We start from the raw sequence: 21,122 nt of genomic DNA on the forward strand, positions 1-21,122 counted from the left end.
TCCTCTTCTCTTTGTCTGACTGTGTTCATTCCATTTACTGTCATTTTCTTGGGACGTGGGAGAAAACGGAGGTGTTCAACCTACTATTTTAACCAATATCCAATTACTATGTTTATTACGTGTTTTGGTGTCTATCTTTCCCATCAACTGTTGAGTGTCTCAAAATTGTAGCCCAAGTGCCTCTAAACAGTTTGTTTCAATACATTTTTATGGAATTAACTAAACAGATTAAAAGAGTACTTTCTTGACTGTGGTTTTTTGAGTAAATAAATGGGATGAGTAGGTTTGTGTCACACAAGGAGAGAAAATTCAGTGCCTGTTTTTAGGTCTGACGCTGAGCTCTCTAGTTCGTAATGGGCACGCTATTATGCAATTGTTCTGTTCTCCATAAAACCCCATTGACAACTCACTCAGCTAATCCCGGACAATCTTCCATCTTAAAACCAAATAATTAAAAGGGACTTTGAGAGCTCGCATAGTAAATCCCTTTCCCTCTGGCTGGAAGCATTATTAGTCCATTACAGTTCCAAGAAAAGACATTGGCTCAGAGCGTGAGTTCAGACATTCTTGAAAAACTGGGGATATCAATTCTCTAACTCAGTATTATACAAAGGAAGATAAGACAAGGAAACAAGACAAAAGAGAGTATCTTCTAGATCCTTAGACAGTAATTACCCCCCACTGCTCTGGAGGTCCTGAGGCCGCCCTCTGTATTCTCTGCTCTTCTCTTCTGGTCAAGAGAAAGCCCGCAGCCAGGGGATGGAGAGCAGGGCCCTGGTGGGGGTCGGGGTGGGGTGGGGGTGGGGGGGCGAGTGGCTCAGCACCTGGGCGCTCTCCTGTCTCCTCCAAGGCCTCCTCACTCACGGGGCTCCAACAAGGGTCTTTACAAGATCTCCTTGCCCTGCCAGGTTTCCTGCTACTGTGACAGGTTACTACCTTTACACAAGCATGTGATGTGTAATATAAAAGATATTAGAACCGTTAAAAAAAACGTTTTGGAAAGTTCTCTGAAGAACAAATAGAGAAAGAAAAATTGAAGCTTCTTATCATGGGGACTTTCAAGAATACAAAAACCAGTAAATAGGGAATTCCCTGTCAGTCCAATGGTTAGCGCTCCACGCTTTCACTGCCAAGGGCCTGGGGTTCGATCCCTGGTCAGGGAACTAAGATCCCACAAGCCGAGTGACGCGGAAAGAAAAAAAAAAAAATCTAGTAAAGAAAGCCCCTGTAGCCATTATCCAGCTTTCACAATGATCAACATTTTTCCAACGTTGTAAAATCTATTCTTGCCCCCCCATCCCCATTCACTTTTTAAAAAATATTTGCTGGAGTAGATTAACACAAGTTCCAGACAGCATATCATTTTCATCCATGAAAACTTCTACACAGTCTCTCATCGTTCATAACGTTTTTCCTTTTTCTTCCTCTTTCATATAAAACTACAATGCCATTATTATTGTGACCTGACAAAATTAACCATCCTTAATATCATCTAATACTCCAGTCCACACTCAGATTTCCCAGATTACCTGAAAAATATCTTTCTCCAGAAGATTTGTTTGAATCAAGAGCCAAATAAGGTCCACTCATTGTATTTGGCTCAAATACCTCCTAAGTCTCTTTTAATTTCTAATGAAAACTTTATTCTTTAACTTACATATAATTACGTGCTTTAAAAATGAAGGGAGGTGTATAGCAGGCTTGGTTTTGCTGCAGGGACAGCTCTATTTTAATTGGGCATGCTTCCAAAATTGTAAGTACTCCTGGGGCATGTTTTTCCTGGCTATGTCCTGGCCTAGTACTTCTATTAGAAAGGTTAGAATTAAACTGTTAGTCATTTTTACTGTAACTGCGTTCTGCCTTACTTACTGATGCAACTAATCAAACTTTGGAGACAGTTACTTATTAAATTTGTGCATATTTAAAAATCTCCCTGGACTTCCCTGGTGGTCCAGTGGGTAAGACTCCGTACTCCCAGGGCAGGGAGCCCAGTTCAATCCCTGGTTGGGGAACTAGATTCTGCATGCCACCACCAACAGCCCGCATGCCTCGACTACAAGATCCCATGTGCCACAACTAAGACCCGGCACAGCCAACCAAAATAAACAAATAAATAAACAAATATTAAAAAAAATAAAATAAGAATAAAAATCTCCCTGTTACTTTAAAAAACTATAAATCCGTACTGTAGATTGCAATGATGGTAGCAATTAGATATGTGGAAGCTGAGTTTGGTAATAAACACGTAGATTAGGTATTATCTTAGAAAGGCTTTCAAGCAATTTATTTCTCGTGTCAGTAGTGGGGAGTAAGAGAGTTTTCCGAGGGCAGGATTTCAGTAAAGATCAATAAATGCAGAGCTAACCCCCCGCGTTTCTGGTCATTCCCCTATTTCCATGTGTTCTTTATATTTTTATTTATTTAAAAAAAAAATTTATTTATTTATTTTGGTTACCCCAGGTGTTAGATGCGGCAGGCGGGCTCCTTAGTTGCAGCATGTGGGCTCCTTACTTGCGGCATGCAAACTCTCAGTTGCAGCAAGCATGTGGAATCTAGTTCCCCGACCAGGGATTGAACCCGGGCCCCCTGCATTGGGAGCACAGAGTCTTATCACTGCCCCACCAGGGAAGTCCCTCTTCATATTTTTAAATCTCTCCTTTAGTCCTACAATCTGGCATTAGCCTTCCCTCCCCCATTTCTCCTCTTGTCGTGTTCAACTCATATTTATTGTGTGTCTGCTGTGTGCCAGACCAGATCTCACTTAATTCTTATGACAGCCCGTGGAGGGAGTAGCCCCACTTTGTAGACGTGAAAACCCAAGGTCAGCGGTTGGTGAGTCGCCCAAGGTCACTGCTTCTGCCAGTGCCCACCCTGCTCTTAGGATTGTTCGTTGGGTCAGTTAAGGGAGGTCAAAATCGACATCAAAGGAGGTTACAAAACATTTAAAACTCGACCAGTACCTGCCCCGTGGAAGCCCCCGCAGACGTACAGCTTCCCATCCACGGCTCCTGCATTGGTAGAATTGGTGCGAAGTGAGAGCAGGGGGCTGGGCATGGGTGGGCCCTCCCTCCAGAAGTCCCCGTCCGGGTTGTAGATCTCCACCACGTCAAGGCACTTCCGAACCTGACCCTTGTCTCGACCTGTGCAGCCGATTCCACCTGCAGAGGGTGACACAGAAAGGAGGTGACCAGAGCTGAGACGTCCCCGTGGGCAGTGCCCCCTTTCTGCAGGGTCTGTGTCTCAGGCTCATGGACCTTGGTGTGCTCCTCTTGCCCGGTGCTGCTTCTGAGATCATTTGTAAGCAATGGTAATGTCTACTGTGCACTCCATGGCCAAGGCTGATCTCGTTTTATCCATAGTGTTCTATCTGTTTGTGCTCACCCATGAGGCTGATTCCACCACAGGCTTTATAACCTACGACATCCAGCACTGGCTCACACAATGACCCTCCCTTTAGAGGAAGAATTTCCGGTTTGAATGTGAGGGTGACCCAGTTCTGACATCTGCCTTCCTGTTCGTTATGATTCCACAGACCTGGCTAGAGAGGCAAACATCCTTTCCATCCCCATCATTGCCAGCCTGTCTCTCCTTCTCTTCTTGTTTATTTTATTTTATTTTTTATTTTTGGCCACTCCGCACGGCATGCGGGATCATAGTTCCCCAACCAGGGCTCGAACCCGGGCTCCCTGCAGTGGAAGCGCAGAGTCCTAACCACTGGACCACCAGGGAAGTCCTTCTCCCTCTTTTCTTAAGTGGCAGGAATTTTTCCCCATTAGAGCAGGGCCAATCTTTGGTAAATTTCAGGTTTGGGGGTCAGAGGGAAGCCCCAAACACAAATGCGTGATGCGTCTTCCATTTTTGAGTGACACAGTTCATTCAATAGCTATTCCCTGATTACCTGTTACACGCGAGGCGGCATGCTCGTGATGAGGAGCTGAGAAAGATGAGTGAGGTATGTTTCTTGCCGTTAAGAAGTTAATGGGGTGGGGACTTCCCTGGCGGTCCAGTGATTGGGACTTCGCCTTCCAGTGCCGGGGGTGAGGGTTCGATCCTTGGTCGGGGAGCTAGGATCCCACATGCCTCGCGGCCAAAAAATCAAGGCATAAAACAGAATCAATATTGTAACAAATTCAATAAAGACGTTAAAAATGGTCCACATCAAAAAAAATCTTTAAAAAAAAAAGAAATTAATGGTGTGCAAAGGGCCATATACACAAATAAACAGATAGCGACATCATGACAAGTACCTTAAAAGAGATACAAATTTCACTCAGAAGTCCAGAGACTGTCACAAGTAGCAGAAATATCATTTACATAATTGTGACTTTAAGTACAATGCTCCATGGGGAAGTAATGGCATAAGAATTTCCAATCCACTGTAATAAGAAGCACAAGTTTGTAGGTGACCTTTTTTGTACCACAATGAAAGGTCTTAAATGTCAGGGCTATATTTCCTGATCTGAAGCGTGGCTCCTGGGATGGAGGTGAATCCCCTGGAAGGAGAGACAGTCCTCTCATCGGTGACCTCATTCCATGCAGACCCAATCTGGTGACTTGGTCTACACGACCAATCAAAGTTGGGAGAGTGCTGGCCTCAGGCTACCCGTGGAGGCTCCTGGAAGGGTCAGTGCAGTGGGGTGTGGGTGAGGGCTTGGCTCTGTTGTTTATAGCAACACCAAGACCAGAACCGAGACTGCTCTCATCACATGGCCTTTACCCAATGTGTCACTTAGAGATTAATCACATGACACCTCGTGGCATTTCCTCTTTTGTGTTATTTAATTCCTTTCCCATCATCATGCTGGTCGGATGGTCCTTCCGTCCATCATCATATGGCTTCCTATCTTCCTTCACTGCTGCACCCCAGGACCTAGCACAGTGCCTGACATGTGCGGGTCTGGAATGAATGAACCAGAAAGTTAACTTCTCCTCGGCTTCCTCTGGCCTAGTGGATGTGTTACAGGCTCACTGAGGGCAAAGACCACTTTTCATCTGTCTTATATCTCACAGTGCCTGACACACGGTACTCAGTGAATCTGAGAAGATTGATGGGAACAGCTTATTTTCACCCTGGTTGGGACTCACGCAGACATAAGAGGACTTCAGAGGGAACCTTTTTGTTCTCTTTGCCTATGGAGCCTGACCTGTTTCCTGTCTCAGTACGAACCCAGGGATCAAGGCTATAAACTCAGGAAGCTCTTAGCTGCTTTCCCTCTTTTCCGCCTGGATAAATAATTTAGCCCGTTACCGTGCCAAGTCTGAGCAGCAGCGTTTCCAAGGAGGGGACACGCCGCCTCAGTTAACTGCACACTCTGTTGTTCGCAGGCCCTCTTCCAGTGTGGCACTGGGGCGGCTGGAGGCTTCTTAGTCCAACAAAAAGTGCAATTTCCTATCTGTGGGCCAGGATGGGCTTAAAGAAGAGGATTTATCTGTAGCAGTTGACCATGGCAACCACCCATCAGGTAAGAACAAGATGATTTAGCTACCTGCTCCGTAAGAGATACTATTAGGCTGGTTTATATTACGAGCACTTTAGAAGACCAGTCAGTGGGGGCAAACATGAAATGCAAGTCGCTCAGAGCCAGTCTGGGCACACCCAGCAGCCAGCAACCTGGGCGTAATCAGAAGTTCACATGAAAGCCCGTTAAGAAAGCTTCCCCAACGTAAAGCATATAAAGAATGGGTATTATTCTCTCGGTTGTTGAAATAATTAGAGTGCTTGTCATTTTCGGTTCCCTTTTACTAAGTGTATTTAATTATAACGTTCAGCCCTTACGCTACAAAACTAAACTTTTACGTAGGTGCCCTTTTTGTTTGGTTGTCAGGCAGTTCACAGGCTCCACTCGGGTGACACGGGCTTGCAGGCTCTGCCTTTGTTTCTGACCGTCCGCCCCTGAACACACTCTCTGTCTCACCTGGATGTAATTCTACCACCAAGTACACTCTCAGCACCACTCTGTTACCAGCGACTTAATGAGCTTAAACTGAAAGTGAATGCTGATTAGATAAATAATCAAATAAAAGCACGGTCTTTATTAATAAGTCAGCACCAGCACTACAAGAGAACTCTTTTGATCCTGGGGTAGGATCAGCACATCTTTAGAATTCAATGAGATACCTCATATCTTTAATTTATATGCCATCAGAACCTCTGAGCCTGACTTTCCTTTATTCAAAAACAGGCAAATAGAAGTTATCTTTGCACGTCATACCCCAGTGGACCTCCAGTGCAAAATATATACTTTAGTTTTTTTTGGTGGGGTCGGGGGGTGTGGGTCATAGAAGAAGATGCCTCTCTCTCCTCTTTCATTTCTACCAAGATGAAGACCTGCTCTCCTTGTGTTTGGTGGTCATAGAGTCTTTCCCTCTGCAGGGCGTGGGAGGAACCGTCTCCCCACACCAAGCCTGGCCGGGCGCTGGCCGAGGGCGGGGGCGTGGTCCTTCCCTGACATCCTCTAGGACTTGCTGTCCATGGGGCCTTGAACACAGCGGGGCTGGTTCCTGACATCCTTCTCCCTGTAGGCCTGCCTTCAGCAAGCTTTAATAATATATTCACTGTTGCAGGCTCCCATGGGCCAGGGAAAAAGCATGTGGGCTTTTGGAAACAGACCATGGTTCATATGCCTGTGTCACCACTTATAGCTGGACAACTTTGGTCAGTATAATTTCTCTAAGTCTCAATTTTCTCATCTGTAAGTTTCGGATAATAATTCCAATTTCATAAGTTGTTGCAAAGGTTAACTTATAGGTAACTATGTAAAGGCGGAGAAGGGTGAGGAGGATGGACATGTGCTGTAAACTATTCCCAAGTACTATGATAGGAATTTCCTTTTAGTTCTTCCCATGCACTCCACGTGATGGTCATTCTTCCTCCTTCGTGTTCCAGGACATTGTGTAAGTAAAGCAGGGCTCACTGAAGCCGCTGGTCTTAGGTTTGCTCGCTCTCAATTTAATTGTCCACTACATCTGTGATTGACGGCTGTAGGGGTGAAGCTCTCTTAAATGTTTCCTTTGAGGTTGGATAGAGCCGATCAGAGGCTGAAGGGCTGAGAAATAAGCTGAGCCTTCAGGTGGGGAGAAAGTTTCGCTGACACGATGGATCAGAGTAATGCACTGGTCAAACACTCGAGAGGGGTAGGAGCTGTCAGGTGGCAGCATAGGAGACAGACAAGGATTTTGCAGCCTGTGGGCTTCCAGGAGTGAGGCTGCCCCCGTGTCTGGGTGAAGGGGCCGCTCTGGCTCACGTGTGGAAGACGGTCTCTTCACGCTAATATAATGCTCACGACAGTGTCCTTCGCACCCTCGTTGTCTGCTCTCTGGTTTTCTTCTTCACTCATTTCGGAGCTCCAGATTTGGAGCCTAAAGCCCTAGAAGACACGACCTAGCTTCTTGTCCCTTCTTAGTTAACACAGGGCTCTCTTGGGTATTTTCAGAAAAAAAGCCCTTCAGAACAGGGTGGAAAGTAGGCTCATCTGCCTTTTACAAACTTCCGGGTCGCGCCATAGGCCTGTCTAGGTGTGTCGGGCTCACAGGACACGGGTGGTGGCGCTCTCTCGTGTGTGCGCACCCTTTTCACCCACTAACCCCTCCCTGTCCTTCGCCAGCCTTTTCTTGCTAAGAAAACGTCCATCTCCCTTCTGTTTGCTCCTCAAAACAGACGACCAGGAAAATCAAATAAAAGAGCCGAAAGGGCAGACCAAGTTCCACTGGTTAGAGCCTGGATTTGCTTGATTTTGGAGGGAAACTCAAGTGCTTGAAATGTCTTATCATTTCCAAGAGGAAATGTAGACAGTTGACCAGAAAGTTCTGGCACTGAGCCCTGGGTGCCAAATAAGCTGCAATTACAGAATCGCTGTCCCATCTGTGGCTGATTCCGGATGACCCCTGGGCTTCCGTCCGGCCCAGCCCTGGGCCTCGGATTTCAACGCGCCTCGCCCGTCAGTTCTTTCCAATTGTGGGCCCATCTTTTCCTTGTTTCTTCCCAATCCCACTTCCCCAGCCTGTCCTGCAGGTCCAAGAGCTGAGCCCACAGCGGGGAGGGAGAGCCTGGGGCCGTGGATGGGAGCCCGAGTGCAGATGCCACAAGCTCAGACTAGTGTCACACTGTCCCCACGCCTGCTCGTCGCCCAGTTCTGCCCACAGGACCCCTCAGACATCTCAGGCCTGTCCCTCCCCCGTAGGTGTACAGAGCTTTGACGACCGGCCACCGCACTGCCCAGTCCTCACCTTCCTTCCCCTCCCATCGCCCCCAGCACCCTGTGCTCCAGGCTCTCCCAGCTGCCTGCAGTTCCCCAAGCAGTGAGGTTATTCATCTCCAGGCCTTCGCTTAGGCTGGTCTTTGCCTGGACTGGCCTCTCCTCCCCAACGTGACAGCCTCCTCTTTCAAGGCTCAGCTCAGCAGCCGCCCCTAGGAAAGGCTTCGTGTCTCTGCCAGCGGCCGTTCCCTCCTGGAGCCTCTGCCGCCCTCTGAGCAGAGATCAAGGCTCCTGTAAGTAGTCCTGCTCTTGCTTGTCTTCACGTGCGTTTCCCTGTTGATGAGGCTGTGAGTCACTGGGGGGCAGAAGAGTGTCTCATCCACATCTGTGCGCCCCGCGCTCTGCACCCGGGGCAGACGGTCAAGAAAACATAACTGAGTGCGTGAATGGACCAGCTCCTCACCTGCATCCCGGGTACTTTCTTTTCTTCTTACGCTCTTTTGTCCAGACAAAAAGCGATGACTAGCTTTCCAGAATGTGTCAAGCGCTGAGTCCAAACAGCTGAAAACTCACTTCCTGTCAGATTATAAACATTATCTTCTTAAGGATATAGGACTCTCAGCCCAGATATGGAGAGAAATTGTTGGTGTCTGTTGTTGGGCTCATTTTTCCCCCAGGTCTGCCTGCCTGAACAATCACTAACCTCCCTTAACTTGGGCTGGACATAACCTAACAGGACACAGACCAAGTTTATACTAATACTTCTCTCAAGTGACCCTGCAAAGAACCATTAATCAAATATATTCCACACCTTGCAAATGTAGACACACAAGATGTAAAGTATGAAGGCAAAGTATGCATCCTTCTTTTCCGTGAGTTTCTTCTAAAGGAGGCTTGACAGTATGTGCTGAATAACTGCTATAGAAAAAAGGTCTTGGGACTTTGCTGGCGGTGCAGTGGTTAGGACTCTGGTGCTTTCACTGCCAGGGCCCAGGTTTGATCCCTGGTTGGGGAACTAAGATCCCACAAGCTGCATGGCATGGCCAAAAAAAAAAAGATCTTAATAAGTCTTTGGTGTATTTATCTTGTGTGTAAATAAAATGATTTACAGAAAGTGATAATTTGTGCTCATTTCTATATCTACCCAAGAACAGGAAAAGGAAGGGAGTGATTAAAAAAAATGATCACATGTATAAATTAGGATAAACTAGTTGAAGATAATATATTTTACTCAAAATGACAGGATTTTAAAATAATTGATATCTTCTTCTTCAAAGCATCAAAATTTTTCCATTTCAAGTCTTCATGCTGTTTTAAAACATATATTACGTTATTCCCCGCCGTAGTGAATTGACGATTCCAGAGTTAACATTTTCTTAAGGATTCAGAAGTAACAATACGATCTGTTTTCACAATATGCTATGGACATAGATGGTTCTGTACACTAGGCTACATGAAGACATACCTAAGATTTGCTTTGTTGAACAAAATTCTTGCTGTCGTTGTGGCTTTTAGCAATTTACCTCTTTTCATAAAAGCAAAGCATAGAACGTGTAGTAGCACAAGGCTTTGGCTGTGTTCCCTTATGCTTTTCTGCAAACATAAACAACAAGTCAGAGGCCCGGACAACATCCCCCTAAGACATTTCTCATCTGTCCTCAGTAACATTGTCATCTCTGTCCATCAGGGGTTTTCACACTGTAGAAGCTTCCGAACATTCTCTCATTTCAGCATCAGAAACACTTTAAACTTCTAGTTAGTTTTAAGCAATCTGTAAGCATACTTTGGCTATCCACTTCATATCTGTACTACGTGTTAGAGAATAACAAGTTTAAGGTGTTTTTTTTTTTCCATAAGACACAGTCTACTGAGAAATCAAAGACAAATATGAAACCATTATAATACAGCATTGCAATTATACATTGATCGAATAGAGTGCAATTTCTCACTAATTGTCACAATGAAATGTGGAACTGCCCACTCTCTGTGAATTTGTAGGATGTCAATGATGAAAATGTCTAAAGCTAAGTTGCGATTTCAGAGCCATAGGCAAACTTTGGCCTCTGAGAGTACTTATTTCTGGGTTCCCCACTGAGGGTGCCAGATAATCAAGGTGAAAATCCTTCATAGGATTAACTGCAAATACGTTTCATGGACACTGACAGCAAAAACATGGTGAGTCATTCAGTGTAGTTCAAATCCAAGTCTTTTCTCAGAATAAAGCAGACACTGGCATTCCCTGGAGAACTTCTTCGGCCATTGAAAAAGTACATTTCTTTCCTTGTTCAACCTGAGCTTAAGAAGTGTGTCTCTAAGCCCAGAACGCTCTTGGAATGAGTTCAGAACGTACCCAACAGCCTGCTCTGATGACCTGTGAGTACAGGATGCTCTGACCAATGGCCTGACCTAGCTTCCTGGAACACACGTGCTGTCCAGGGGAAGACACCTTGCCTCATTCATCTCTGGGTCTCTCCTAAAAGCCAGCTCAGGGCCCGATTATGTACCATAAGCGTAGTCAATATTTTGAGCGTATAAAACCTCCATTAACATGATGTCACCTCTTCCTTTCCTCACAGTATCTGTGTTTCTCAATGTGCAGTCCTGTAGGCATTCCCACCAGAATCGCCTGACGCTTCCCACAGCTCAGATCCCCGGGTCCCACTTCAGACCCACTAGCCCAGAATTGGCCAAGGGTGAGGGCCAGGAATCTGCCATTTTAATGAACAGCCTGGGTAATCTGAGGAAAAATTATATTTATTAAAAAACTGGAATTTTATTTATTTTTTAATATTTATTTATTTATTTGGTTGCACAGGGTCTTAGTTGTGGCTGGCGGGCTCCTTAGTTGTGGCATGCGAACTCTTAGGTGCAGCATGTGGGATCTAGTTCCCTGACCAGGGATCCAACCTGGGCCCCCTGCATTGGGAACGCGGAATCTTCACCACTGCGCCACCAGGGAAGTCTCCAGAATTTTATCAAAAGAAAGAAAAAGGCAAAACCTTAACCATAATGAAACTTGGTCCTTGTATCTCACAGCGTAATTCACCTCTCGACTGATCTCTGACACGCATTTACTGCAGTAACTGGAACCCTCTGTGTAACCCCCCTCGTGGTGCGCGGGGGCAGAGCGCTGTGCGCGGGGGCAGAGCGCTGTCCGCTGGAGAAAACAACACCCGTAGCTGCATGGGGAGACTTGCTATTAGCTGGCTCCTCGGACAGGGAAGTGAAAAGTCCCTGCTTTAAAAAATTCTCTACAAGGCCTGTAACTCTGATGATTTTTGAGGCTTTTGCCCTGATGGAAGAGCAGGATAGAAAGGTCAATTCAGTCAGCTGACGTTTGTAAGCATCCATCATGTGGAGCAGGCCCGGCGGCTGTCAGAAGAGACACAGACAAGAGTGAGGCAGGGTGTCTGCCCCTCGATGGTCCCAGGAGCATGGGGAGGGCCACGGGCAGAGGCAGAGCAGCCCTGCCAAGAACAGTGCCACTAATTCACACAAACCACCTCGAGGAGATGGCGTTTCTGCCAGACCCTGAAGGATGCGTTGTCCAGGGGCAGAGGCTTAAAAGCAGAGAGAAGAGCGTAAACAAAGTGCAGAAGGGAGGCTTGTTCAGGAATGACCCTCAGAGCCCAAGGCTGGGGCTGGGAGGGATGTGGCTGCAGAGGCCGGCTGGGGCCAGCCTGAGAAAGGTCTAAACGTTTCCACAAATAGATTCTGGTGCTCACTTTCTATATTTGACTTCGCCTGACCTGTCAAACTAAAGCAACTTCTGAATACAATTTGACTTTTTAAAAACACTTGATGGGGGGCTTCCCTGGTGGCGCAGTGGTTAAGAATCCGCCTGCCAGTGCAGGGGACACGGGTTCGATCCCTGGTCCGGGAAGATCCCACATGCCGAGGAGCAACTAAGCCCGTGTGCCACTACTACCGAGCCTGCACTCTAGAGCCCTCGAGCCACAACTACTGAGCCTGTGCGCCACAACTACTGAAGCCCGTGTGCCTAGAGCCCGTGCTCTGCAACAAGAGAAGCCACCACAATGAGAAGCCTGCGCACCACAACGAAGAGTAGCCCCTGCTCACCGCAACTAGAGAAAGCTCTCGCACAGAAACAAAGACCCAATGCAGCCAAAAATAAATAAATTTATTTCAAAAAAAATAAAATTAAATAAAATTAAAAAAAAGAAAAAGTTAAAAAAAACACACCACACTTGATGGAAACCCAAAGTATATTTATGAATGTACATTATCATTTCAGAAGCAAGCATAATATATTCAAAAGTGTAACTAATACTATGAGAGCTAAGGTTTATCTCACAAAAACATTTTTCAAAGAGAGAACCTCTGGTACCATATTCAAATCGGTGTTTTTATAACAGAGCATCAACAAGAGCTCACAATTCGGTTTAATGAGGTGGAGCCCAGAAGGTTCTGTGTTTCTCAAAACTTTACTAGTAGTCTGCATCTAATTCGTTTCCTACTTGATTCTTCATAAAAGTAGGATTGAAAGCCTTTAAAACAAGGAGTTAACGTTTTCTCATAGCAATAGGATATATTAACCTAAAATTTTTTGGACTGTCTTTTTAAAGAACTTTTTTTAGAAGATTAAGATATATTTTGGATTAAAGTACTTTGTCTCATAATGAGCTCTCATGGTACAAATGACAAAAGATCTTTCTTAAAACACAAAGCATCTTAAAATGCATGACCTTGAGCGGCACCCTTCTCCTCCGTCTCCTCCCAGAGGATTTCAAAGGGTTCTGTCATCAAGACACAGCCCCACTCTTTCCTGCTCTTCCTGAGAAAGGGCTACCCGAGAAAGCTCTCAGAAAAAAGTCAAAATGGAAATCAGCCCATTTTAAATACCTGGGTTTTTAGTGAGGGCCTCATTTATTCATAAGGCTCATATAGACTATTTAAATTATTTTAAGCTTTCCAGGAAGTTACCCACCAGAAGAGCCAGTCGCAGCGTAGAGCGCTCACGTAACTGCATGAGCAATAGCACCACTTCAAGCAAACGATCTAGGCATATCTTTTTCTGCATTTCTAAGAAGGGAATACATAGTTTTCCAGGAAGAACCATCCAATAGCTGACTAATACACCCCTTGCTAGTTTGCCGTAATTCTAGAAATCACTTTCATCTAAATTCAAATTACTCATGGTATCTGTGATGACATGGTTTTCAAAAACAAGCATTTCCACGGTGAAAATTTAGCACAGATTTTAACGGAGGCCAACATTCTTAAATCTTTACAACTCAAATTAAATTAGGGTCAGCATTAGCCAGAGTGTCCAGCAGTCTGACGGGTTCACCTTTAGTTCCCACGGAAGAACACATCCTAGACAATATTTTAAGAGTCCCTCCCCACGCAGAAGTGCAGGCTGTGTGAATGTGCACTGGGCCATTGTGTGTGTTTGCAAGGAGAGGAAGCGAAGAGAGTAGAAAGAGACGGTCCTTAGACTCCAAATGCGTGAAGACAGGGTGACCCCAGCACAAGGACGGCCCCTCGGTCGGCCGCACGGCCAGCACAGAGACCTGTTGAGGGTGGAGCTGGAATACCGCAGGCTACTAAAGGAAGATTTTGAGCATTATTAGGGCACTAGAGTGTAAAAGGACCCCTTGCCACTTATTTCAGTAATAATAATCACTATCACTATCATTTATTGAGCACTTAAGTGCCTGGCACAGTATCCATTTCTCTCAAGTGTCACAACTGTGTTATTAGCATCCTCATTTTATGAATGAGGAAAACAGACTCAGCGCTCGCTTCGGCAGCACATATACTAAAATTGGAACGATACAGAGAAGATTAGCATGGCCCCTACGCAAGGATGACACGCAAATTCGTGAGGCGTTCCATATTTTTATAGCTGATTCACTTTGTTATAAAGCAGAAACTAACACACCACTGTAAAGCAATTATACTCCAATAAAGATGTTAAAAAAAAAAAAAAAGAAGAAAAGAAATGGTGGTCTAATCAGCCAAACACCTTTGAAAAAAAAAAAAGAAAACAGACTCAGAGATGTGACCCAACTTGCTTAAAATCATGGGGTAATAATAAGTTGCAGGGATAGGATTTGTCTGCAGGAGGACCTTTACTTTATTTCAAGCAAAGAAGACACCTGGAAATCTTTGTATAGATGGGATTAACTCAGAAGTTTTTTTTTGTTTTTTGGCTGCATTGGGTCTTCGTTGCTGTGCGGGCTTTCTCTAGTTGCGGTGAGCAGGGGCAACTCTTTGTTGTGGTGTGCGAGCTTCTCATTGCGGTGGCTTCTGTTTGTTGTGGAGCATGGGCTCTAGGCGCGCGGGCTTCAGTAGTTGTGGCACGTGGGCTCAGTAGTTGTGGCGCGCAGGCTCAGTAGTTGTGGCACACGGGCTTAGTTGCTCCGCGGCCCGTGGGATCTTCCTGGACCAGGGCTCGAACCCGTGTCCCCTGCATTGGCAGGCGGATTCTTAACCAGTGCGCCACCAGGGAAGTCCCCAGAAGATTTATCAAAATATAATAAGGTAAAGGCAAGGGCCATTTATCATCTGAGCTAGATTACCCCTCGTGACTATATCTACCTCCATAGTAGTTAGATTCGAGGGCTTTCAGGCCCCTGGGGCTCAGGTGCTCCTGTTACAGTCACCCCTCATTTAACAGACGCCACTGCACGCCACTGGTCAGAACATGGGTGCAAAGCCTGAACAAAGCCAATAGCAGTGCTGTGACAGAGATCTTGAATTTTATTCTGTGAAAACTGGAGTCACTGTTAAAGACCCGTGGCCTTCTGGCCTAATTGTAGGTACAGTCTGTATGGCTACACAACTGTCTGCACGTGCGATCTGTAGGTACAGTTTGCACCATCTTGCATGGACAGTACGGTGACAGCAGTGAGAAGTGAAGAGACCATAACTGAGGAAAGGAAGAGCCACCAAAACGCAGCAGTCGGTGGCCTTCCAGCTCAAGGGACAAGCAGTCCTACATAATCAACAGCCAGGCTATGGCACTCCCGTTCAGAGGAGCATGATTGTTGATGTTCGTAATGACTGAGTTCTTTTTAAAAATTATTTTAACTTTGAAACGGGACAGATTTGGGTTTGCATCTTGGACTTAATCACACTATTTGTGTGATAAAAATAAACAAAGGCTTTCCTTTGTAGGCTATTGTGAGAACTGAGACCATACATGGACAGCACCTACCATTTAGTAGTTCTTCAACAATTATTACTTTCCTCCAAAGCCATTTCTCATGAGGCAGAGAAGAGTGTGGTAACTTAAAATATTTTTTTCTAGTTAAAAATGTTACCAAAATTTGACACCTAAAGGTGTTGGCTCAATTACTTGGAAAATGTAACTGTATAGACTTTCTTAATTTCCAATGCCAGGAGAACAGTTGCTGCACTACTCAGAACACAGACTGCCAAGGTGGATTTTCTGCTCACTGAAAGGTATGTTTTACCCCTTAAGTAAAATGATAAACTTTTTGTAGACAGGGGCCTCGTCCATGTAATCATCTGAGTAGTGCTGGATAAGTAATAGAACACAAAGATTCAAAATGTAAACACCCATAAAGGTGAATCAACAGGAGACTTAAAAAAAACAGACTTTAGGAAACTTTCAGACAGTTTTCTTGGGTACACTCAACAGCTAAGGTAGAGCAAACCTTGTCCTCTCTTTTTGTAAATGGACTGAACCCTGAAAAAGGAGTCTCAGAAAAAATAAGTCGGAATGGAACATTGCTGATTTAGACCTAACATGGGATGAACATTTTCAGAGAGTTTTAGGAAGTAAACAGAACTGGGCACACACCCATTAAACTGATCTTAAACTGAGGTTCTCCATATAACCTCCAGAAGCATTTGGTCCATGGAAAATCCTTGAACTAAAGAGACCACTGCCCAAAGCAAATGCTTCTGCCTAAGACCATCGGAACAAGATTCTGCTAAAACCACTGTCACAATCTTTTTTGTGTATTTTTATTCTTTATGTCTCTGATGATATTTTTCTCTCTCCTGTCTTACTGAGGGATGATGACCATCGTAACTCTATTACTTGGCTCTCCCGAACTGTCGCTTGTGCAGCTAATTGGAAGTATGATATAGAGATAGGCTACACGAATGTTACCAATAATGATGCAATACGAAAATGAAAAAAAATGTCCTTGCACTGACACAAAGGGATAACAGTTTTCTTGGGATGTAATAGTGACAGTTTACCACGAGCCCTAAAGACAGTCTACCTATGGCTCCAGTGAGGCTGATCACATCTCTAATGCAGCCCCCTGCTTCTCTCTTCCTATGTGGGAGCCAGCCTCTGGGTACCAGTCCAGGGCCAGGACCAGTTGTCCTATCAGCCTATTAGTTAGACAGTGTGTCTCAGTGTCCGTGTCCCAGTACCCTCAGGGGTTTACATCCTCTAACAGAGCCTGAGAGGACAGGACGAACACTGGTGGAGTAGAGTCCTGAGGCTAACCATCCCATGCGTGGCTGCTCTTCAACTCAGGGGGTCCTCAACAATTTGTCCCCCGCTTTGGCTGATGTAGAAAATAGTAAACCAACCAGTTAAAATTCCTTTGCCCAGGTAGTTACGGAAGTCAGCAAAGCCTTGGATTTTTCGGTTGCTAACCAAGGGGAGTCTGTGCCATTGCTGACACTTCATTTTGTACCTGGATCAACACCACAGATGAGGTACAACAATTTCTATCCACGCAAAAAGAAAAGTGGATTATCAAGGAAGGCTATCAAGGAAGACTCAGGCAGTTGTTGGGACATGTTTTCATGGTCGGACCTGGAAAAATCCAGATGGTGCCTTTAGAGTGTCCTCCACCTCCTCCGTGTAATACTCTGTTACACTTGTATATTGCACAGCTTGATTTGTTTATCCGGAGTCTTAAATCTACAGAGCCACTGTCCTAACAAATGTTCCAACAAATGACTTAGAGACAAAAACAGAATGGACTTATGCTGATGGACATGCAAACTGAAAATCAGACCCACAGATAAAATCTTGTCTTCAAGGAGAATCAAGCACGGTGGAGGACATCTGGATCACAGTCATGGTCTCTCCTTTTGCTTTGGCTGATAGAAGACCAAAGGGGAGAGTGAGAATATATAAAAGGTCCGCACCCCTAAGAAAAAACTATTTTTACTACAGGCATTGTAACGAGCCAACATCAGAACTGGTTTTCAACCTGATTAATCAATCGGTGACAACCTGCTTCAGTGAACTTGCCTCTGGGGCAGCCGGTCAGAAGCTGACTCATCTCTGACCCCTCTGCCGAGGCTGACTTGACACTCCTGCCTCTGCAACGAACACAAACCACATGTCTAAGGTTGACAACAGCCCACTGCCACCTTTGTGACAACACTAATCCAAAACAAACTCCTGCGCACAATCCTATGATTATCCATCTGCTTTGCCCAATGAGAAGGTCTCTGACCAGCTAACCCTCCTGCACGTAGGTGAGCAATAACGTCAGCGCGTTTGATTTCAGATGCTGAGTGGTGGTCTTATCGTTTAACAGCAACCAGTAGTCGGCATTTAATTGAGAAACAGACCAAATTAATATTCACTGGTGAAGTGAGATATTAGAGCAGTAAAGTAACTCCATGTAATCTTTCTCTACCACATTCGGACTCATCCTGTTCCTGGTGCCAAGTGTATCATTCTCCTTTTTCTTCATTTGACTAATTCCTACCTGTGGCGTGAGTTAGTTACCATCCGCATAGGTGTTACCATGTGTCCACATAGGTGTGCACTTAGCCCTGTGTATGCACGGTTATCTGTCTGTACCTTGTCCTAGGCCATCACTCCTCCTGGGCTCAGCGTGTGTCTCCCATCCCTGGGTCCTCAACACTCAGCCCAGGCTCTGACACATCTTATGCCCCAACAGGTATTCGTTGAATCAAACTGCAGTATGATAAGAAAACACAGTATCTCTCTGATGGAAAGCATTAGTCTTATCTGACACCCATGTTACTCAACTGAATTTTACCTATTATTTAAAAAGACTGACTTTCCACTGAATTTTTTCTCCCTTCACTTCTGAGAAGACCGCTCCTCGTTCGCACTCAGCTCCTAATAACTGTTTTCACTCATGAGTCTTGTGATGTCATGAGTCTTGTGATGATGCTTCTCCCCTCGAGCCCAGGGCTCTTGCTACCTCCTTCCTACTTCCTTCAGTGTCTAATTTTGAATTTCTACACCATATTTTCTCTCCTCAATATGTGTGTTTCCCCCACCCCTTTACATCTTTCTTACTTTAACAGCATGCTTTGTAATTTTAATTTTTTTAAATTTTATTTCATTGTGGTAAAAAACCTTAACATGAGGTTTACCGTCTTAACAAAATTTTAAGTGCACGATACAGTATTGTTCCTTTTTTTTGCTGTGGTGTGAGGTAATGGGCTCAACACATTTGTTGGAAAGTTCATCTTTCCCCACTGAAATTGCCCCGACACCTTTGTCAAAAATCAACTGAGTAAAAATGTAAAAACTTATTGCTGAACTCTTATTTCTGTTCCATTGATATATGTGTCTGCCATTGGTTCTATACCACTATAGCTCGATTACTGTAACTCTAGATTTTAAAAGTGGGTTAAGTAAGTCCTCAAACTTTCTTTTTCACAATTGTTTTGGCTCTTCTAGGTTCCTTGCATTTACACATAATTTTAGGACCAGCTCGTCAACTTTAAAAAACAATCTGTAGATCAATTTGGGGAATATTGCTATCTTAACAATATTGAGTCTTCAAATCCATACACAAGGAATATGTCTCTATTTATTTAGCTCTTTTTAATTTATTTTTATTTTTTTCAAACAAATGCAGAAGGAACCACTTTTTAAAATTAATTAGTTTATTTATTTGGCTGCATCGCGCCTTAGTTGTGGCACATGGGATCTTTGTTGCAGCATGCGGGCTTCTCTAGTTGAGGCGCGCGGGCACCAGAGCGCACAGGCTCAGTAGTTGCGGTGTGTGCGGGCTTAGTTGCCCCGCGGCGTGTGGGATCTTAGTTCCCCGAACAGGGATAGGAACCACATCCCTTGCATTGGATTCTTAACCATTGGATTCTTAACTACTGGACCACCAGGGAAGTCCCCTATGTAGCTCTTTTTTTAACTCTCTTGGGAGTGTTTTGTAGTTTTCTGTGTATGATTCTCACACTTTTTGGGTTGAATTTATTCATACGTACCTTATTCATTTCGATGTTATTGGGAAGTATTGTTTTTCCAGTTTCATTTTTGGAATGTTCATTGCTAGCACATATAAATACAAATAAGTTTTTAAAAAATACTTATTTGTTTGGTTGTACCAGGTCTTAGTTGTGGCTCGTGGGCTCCTTGGTTGCTGCACATGGGCTCCTCAGTTGTGACATGTGAACTCTTAGTTGTGGCATGCATGTGGGATCTACTTCCCTGGCCAGGGATCAAACGTGGGACCCCTGCATTGGGAGCATGGAATCTTAACCACTGCGCCACCAGGGAAATCCCACAATTAATTTTTGTATACTGATTTTGTATCCTGTGACTTTGGCTAAAATTAATGATTAGTTCTAGTATTCTTTCTTTTTTGCTTTCTTTCTTTCACTTCCTTCCTTTCTCTCCCTCTCCCTCTCTCTCTCTTTCTTTTCTTTTAGCTTTCTTAGAATTTTTTACGTGTAGGATTATATGATCTGTGACTAAAGACTATTAAACTCTTCCTTTCCAATCTGTATGGCTTAATTTCTTTTTACTGCCTTATTGCACTGGCTAAAACCTCTGTTTCAATGTTAATAGGAGTAGCAAGAACAGGCGCCTGTCTGTTGTTCCTGATCTTAGGAATAAGAGCTGTCTTTCACCACTACGTACCATAGCTGTAGTCTTTGCATAGATACCTTTTAATAAGTTGAGGAAATTCCCTTCTAGTCCTAATTTGTTGAGAATTTTTATTATGATAGGGGGTTGCATTTTGTTAAATGCTTTTTCTTTTTTTTTAATTTTTATTTTATATTTGAGTATAGTTGATTAACAATGTTGTGTTAGTTTCAGGTGTACAGCAGAGTGATTCAGTTATACATATACAGTACCTGTTCTTTTTCAAATTCTTTTTCCATTTAGGTTGTTACATAATGTTGAGCAGAGTTCCCTGTGCTATGTAGTAGGTCCTTCTTGGTTATCCATTTTAAATATAGCAGGGTGTACATGTCAATCCCAAACTCCCTAACTATCCCTCCCCCTCCCCCTTCCCCCCTAGTAACCATGAGTTCGTTCTCTAAGTCTGTGATGTTTTTGTTTTGTAAATAATTTCAAGCCAAATGCTTTTTCTACATCTATGAGATGATCATTTGGTTTTTGTTCTATACTAATATGGTTTATTATATTAATTGAGTTTTTAATATTAAAGTCACCTTGCATTCCTGCGCTCCTGAGATAAATTCCACTTGGTCATGGTATTATATATAATAATATTTTATGTTGCTGGATTCAGTTCTTTCATTTTTTCTTAAGAATTTTTGATGACATAATCATTTTTTTTTAGCAGTTTTTTTTTTTGTAATTTTATTTATTTATTTTATTTTTGGCTGTGTTGGGTCTTCATTTCTGTGTGAGGGCTTTCTCTAGTTGCGGCAAGTGGGGGCCACTCTTCATTGCGGTGCGCGGGCCTTTCACTATCACGGCCTCTCTTGTTGCGGAGCACAGGCTCCAGACGCGCAGGCTCAGTAATTGTGGCTCATGGGCCTAGTTGCTCCGCGGCATGTGGCATCTTCCCAGACCAGGGCTTGAACCCGTGTCCCCTGCATTGGCAGGCAGATTCTCAACCACTGCGCCGCCAGGGAAGCCCATAATCATTTTTTATGTTGTTAGACTCAGTTGCTAATTGTTTCTTTTTTTAAAATTAATTAATTTATTTTTGGCTGTGTTGGGTCTTCATTGCTGTGCGCAGGCTTTCTCTAGTTGTGGCGAGA

The 21,122-nt window shown here is 44.3% G+C and overlaps 1 protein-coding gene and 1 non-coding gene across 2 annotated transcripts in view; one reads left to right on the forward strand and one right to left on the reverse strand.

Annotated features, from left to right (window-relative positions):
• KBTBD12 (kelch repeat and BTB domain containing 12) overlaps positions 1-21,122 on the reverse strand; it is a 51,414-nt gene that overhangs the window by 11,442 nt on the left and 18,850 nt on the right. Inside the window, exon 5 of the mRNA XM_061195625.1 lies at positions 2,961-3,158. Within this exon, the coding sequence (XP_061051608.1) occupies positions 2,961-3,158 (198 nt within the window). The remainder of the gene's footprint in view (positions 1-2,960; positions 3,159-21,122) is intronic.
• LOC133095848 (U6 spliceosomal RNA) lies at positions 13,954-14,060 on the forward strand. Its single transcript, XR_009701705.1, has one exon. It is a non-coding gene; the product is annotated as a U6 spliceosomal RNA (small nuclear RNA).

This window comes from Eubalaena glacialis, chromosome 7 (assembly GCF_028564815.1).
Source record: "Eubalaena glacialis isolate mEubGla1 chromosome 7, mEubGla1.1.hap2.+ XY, whole genome shotgun sequence".
NCBI classification, from domain to species: Eukaryota; Metazoa; Chordata; class Mammalia; order Artiodactyla; family Balaenidae; genus Eubalaena; species Eubalaena glacialis.